The sequence below is a fragment of the Vicia villosa genome, linkage group LG1, assembly GCF_029867415.1.
Source record: "Vicia villosa cultivar HV-30 ecotype Madison, WI linkage group LG1, Vvil1.0, whole genome shotgun sequence".
Classification (NCBI taxonomy): domain Eukaryota; kingdom Viridiplantae; phylum Streptophyta; class Magnoliopsida; order Fabales; family Fabaceae; genus Vicia; species Vicia villosa.
In genome coordinates, this window is record NC_081180.1 from 36,274,230 (window position 1) to 36,277,586 (window position 3,357).

The window sequence follows — 3,357 nt, forward strand, 5'->3', positions numbered from 1 at the left end:
GTTTAATGTAGGCGACGTCGTTGATATTGTAAAATTATTTTTCTGGTTTTTACATGTAATTGGAGTGAGATTCAAAATCCATTGGATTTTCTTAGGTTGAAGTAACTACTGTAATCGGGCAAATATCCCTTTTACTTTAGAAATAATCATTCCATTGTCTATTAAAAAACTATAATTTCATCTCCCCTGTAAGTCTGTAACTGAACAAAGAATTTTTTTACTAAATAATTACAACTTACACGAATGTGACGCTGGTGTACTTGGGATTCATAACCAAGAGTTTATCCAAAATTCGCACAACTTCCAAAATACCTATATGAAATAGATGGAAATGTGTTAAACTTTTGGTATCAGTAACATGTTTTTAAAATACCATACCTTGAAATTAGTAGCGGAGTCAAACTATAAAGTTTGGGGTCACCACAAAATTAAATTATAATTTATAGATCAAATATTCATACCACAATGTATATAAAATATTTAAGTTATAATAAACATAAAGTTGACTATGAAATGTTTAAAGTGTGTTACTTAAAAATACCTTATAACAATTCTCTACGGTCTTTGAGTAGCTTGAAATTATCAATAATAGTGTCATAATCGATATTTGCAGCAATTTCTCTTTCAATGTGAATCATCATGCTATCTCCTAAAAAAATCAGCTTTCATTTTACTTCTCAATCTTATCTTGATAATTTTCATTGCCGAAAAAGATCTTTCGGAAGTGGTCGTAGATACAAAAAGAGTCATGACAAGGCGGAGCAATCTATTAATCAAATAGTAAATTTCATACCTTCTAGTTGCAACCAAAGAGGAACACAAGTCTTGAATAGTTGATAAATTCTTCAAAGTCGATGCTTGACGGGCGTCAATAATAAAATGTCGAAGTTGAAATTACAAATTAATTCTCTCTTGCTCATTAAAGACCATAGGATAATATTTTTCAACTAGAGTGCAAATAGTATCAAAGTTAAAAGCCCTATAGTTATCCTTAGGAGATAAAGCACAACTTAGAGTTAACAAATATTCAAGTCTTGTAATTGTTTGTCAATGGTAGTAAAAAATATTTTAACTCTAAAATAATGCTCAATGGTTACCTGATTCTCTTCAAGACGAGAACGTCCAAACCTTGTTGTTGAATGGACATCATCAAGATCAGGAATCTCAATATCATGCTTTTCACAAAATGACTTCACATAAGTAAACAATTTATCCAAACCATCTTCTCTCAATTCTTGAATAAGAGTTTTTGTTGTACAAACCAAATGCATAGCATTAACTACATCCTGAGATTGTTGTTGTAAGGCTTGACAAAGCATATTTGTGACACTCATGATTTCTTTCATCAGATGCAATATGAATATAAAATCAATTGACTTCAAGTGATTGTAAGCACTATCAGCATCTCCACGGGAAGCATAATTTAATCCCTCCTTTGCAAATTTTCTAGAAATAATACAAGTTGCTTCATACATATTTATCAAGTTAGAAATGGAAGAGAAGCGTGATCCCCAACGAGTATCCCCAGCACGTCTCAAAGTACCAATTTGATTTTCACCTCTACCAGTTACAATCTCACCAATCTCTAATAAATGTTCAATTTCCTCTAACTGAGAAGCTTGTAACTCATCATGGCGCTTTGTAGAAGAACAAACAGAATTCACAATAAGAGTTATCTTATCAAAGAATTGATGAATTGATTTAACTTCTCTTGCTGCAGTAACCAAGGCAAGTTGCAATCGATGAGTAAAATAATGAACATGATATGCATAAGCACAATCCTTCATAGATAATGCTTGTAAATCGTTCCATTCTCCTCTCATGTTGTTAGCACCATCATATCCTTGACCACGAATGTTAGAAACATCAAGGTTATGTAGAGAAAGTATATCACATACTTTTTGCTTAAGAGTTAAAGTGTAGTGTCATTAACACATGCAAGACCAAAAAACCTATCTTGTATAAAACCATATTTATCAACAAATCTCAAAACAAGAGACATTTGCTCTTTTTTAGATTCATCACGAGCTTCATCTACAAGTATATAGAATTTGGAATCACCAATCTCTTCACGTATATGCTTTTTCACCCTTCTTAAGAGAATATGCAAGATCTCTTTTTGAATATGATGTGAAGTATACTTTCTATTAGATGGAGCATTTTCTAACACAACTTTTGCAATATCATTGTAACATGCCAAGAGTTTAATCAATTGAAGAAAATTACCTTGGTTTAATGATTCTTTACTTTCATCATGACCTCTAAAAGCACATGCTTGAAAAGTTAATCAACGAACTAAGTCAATTGAAGTATTGAGACATAGTCAATTCTTCTTAATGTCAATCGAACTTTGAGCTTGAACAATATTCCTAATGTGCCTATCTTGATTCAACAAGTCTTGACAAGCTTTCATAGCATTGTTGTGTGGTGAACAAGGATTCATCCCTATGTGTTTAAGAAAGGCACAATTCTTTCCATTTCTAACTTTCTTCCAACTTCTAAAACCTGTAGAAATGAAGACATCTGAACCCGGACGTCCACTTGGTCTTTTGCTAAAAAGATGGCATGGTAAACAATAAGACGCATCTTCTAAAGGTGAATATTCTAACCATGACGGAAAAAGGCTAAACCAAGCGTATTGAAATCTTCTTTTATGATCTTCTTTACCAGACAATGGATATTGCTCTAATTGAATTTGACATGGACCCCATTTCAAATAAGCTCTTCGTATTTCATCCATTTGGCTTAGTGGATATTCTCACATTGAAGGACGTTTTCCAGAATTATGTTCTAAAGAATTCTCAATGTCATCCAAATTCGGCTAAACTTTATTCACATTTTCTTCAATTCTTGGATTCTCTAAAACTCTTTGAAGTTCTGATATAGAAGCATTATTTTCTTCAGCTCTTTCTTTCCTCTTGAGTCAATTTTTCTACTCTTCATCATCAATCTTGTGCTACAAAATCATTAAAAAAATACAATATTACAACCATATTATAACACTATAACCTTAATTTAAAATTGTTTATTCTCCTAAGTTAACATTACATGTTAGTAATTAAATTAGCAACCATGTTATAACTTTAATTTAGGGTTTTTATGATCCTAACAGCCCCTGCTAGTTAAAATAAACAATTGAATCATAAATAAATAGTAGTCCATATCTAAGTTAATTTTCAAATAGTCAAGTCCATAGCTAACAATATTCAAACAACCCTGCTAATAGTATCTGAATAGTCAAGTAAAACAGCCCCTGCTAGACCCTAATTCATAAACAATAAAATCACTCTTCACCTTAATTCATAAACAATAAAATAGCCCCATAACCAAATAAAACAGCTCTATCTACTAGATATT

At 31.6% G+C, this 3,357-nt stretch overlaps 1 protein-coding gene across 1 annotated transcript; it reads right to left on the reverse strand.

Moving 5' to 3' along the window:
- Nucleotides 1-894: 894 nt before the first annotated feature.
- Nucleotides 895-2,740, reverse strand: LOC131613191 (uncharacterized). The gene is made up of 4 exons (XM_058884905.1): nucleotides 2,506-2,740; nucleotides 1,994-2,274; nucleotides 1,098-1,904; nucleotides 895-990 (listed from the first exon to the last, which is right to left on the reverse strand). The coding sequence occupies exons 1-4, from the start codon at nucleotides 2,738-2,740 to the stop codon at nucleotides 895-897; spliced, it is 1,419 nt and encodes a 472-aa protein (XP_058740888.1).
- Between the last annotated feature and the right edge of the window lie 617 nt (nucleotides 2,741-3,357).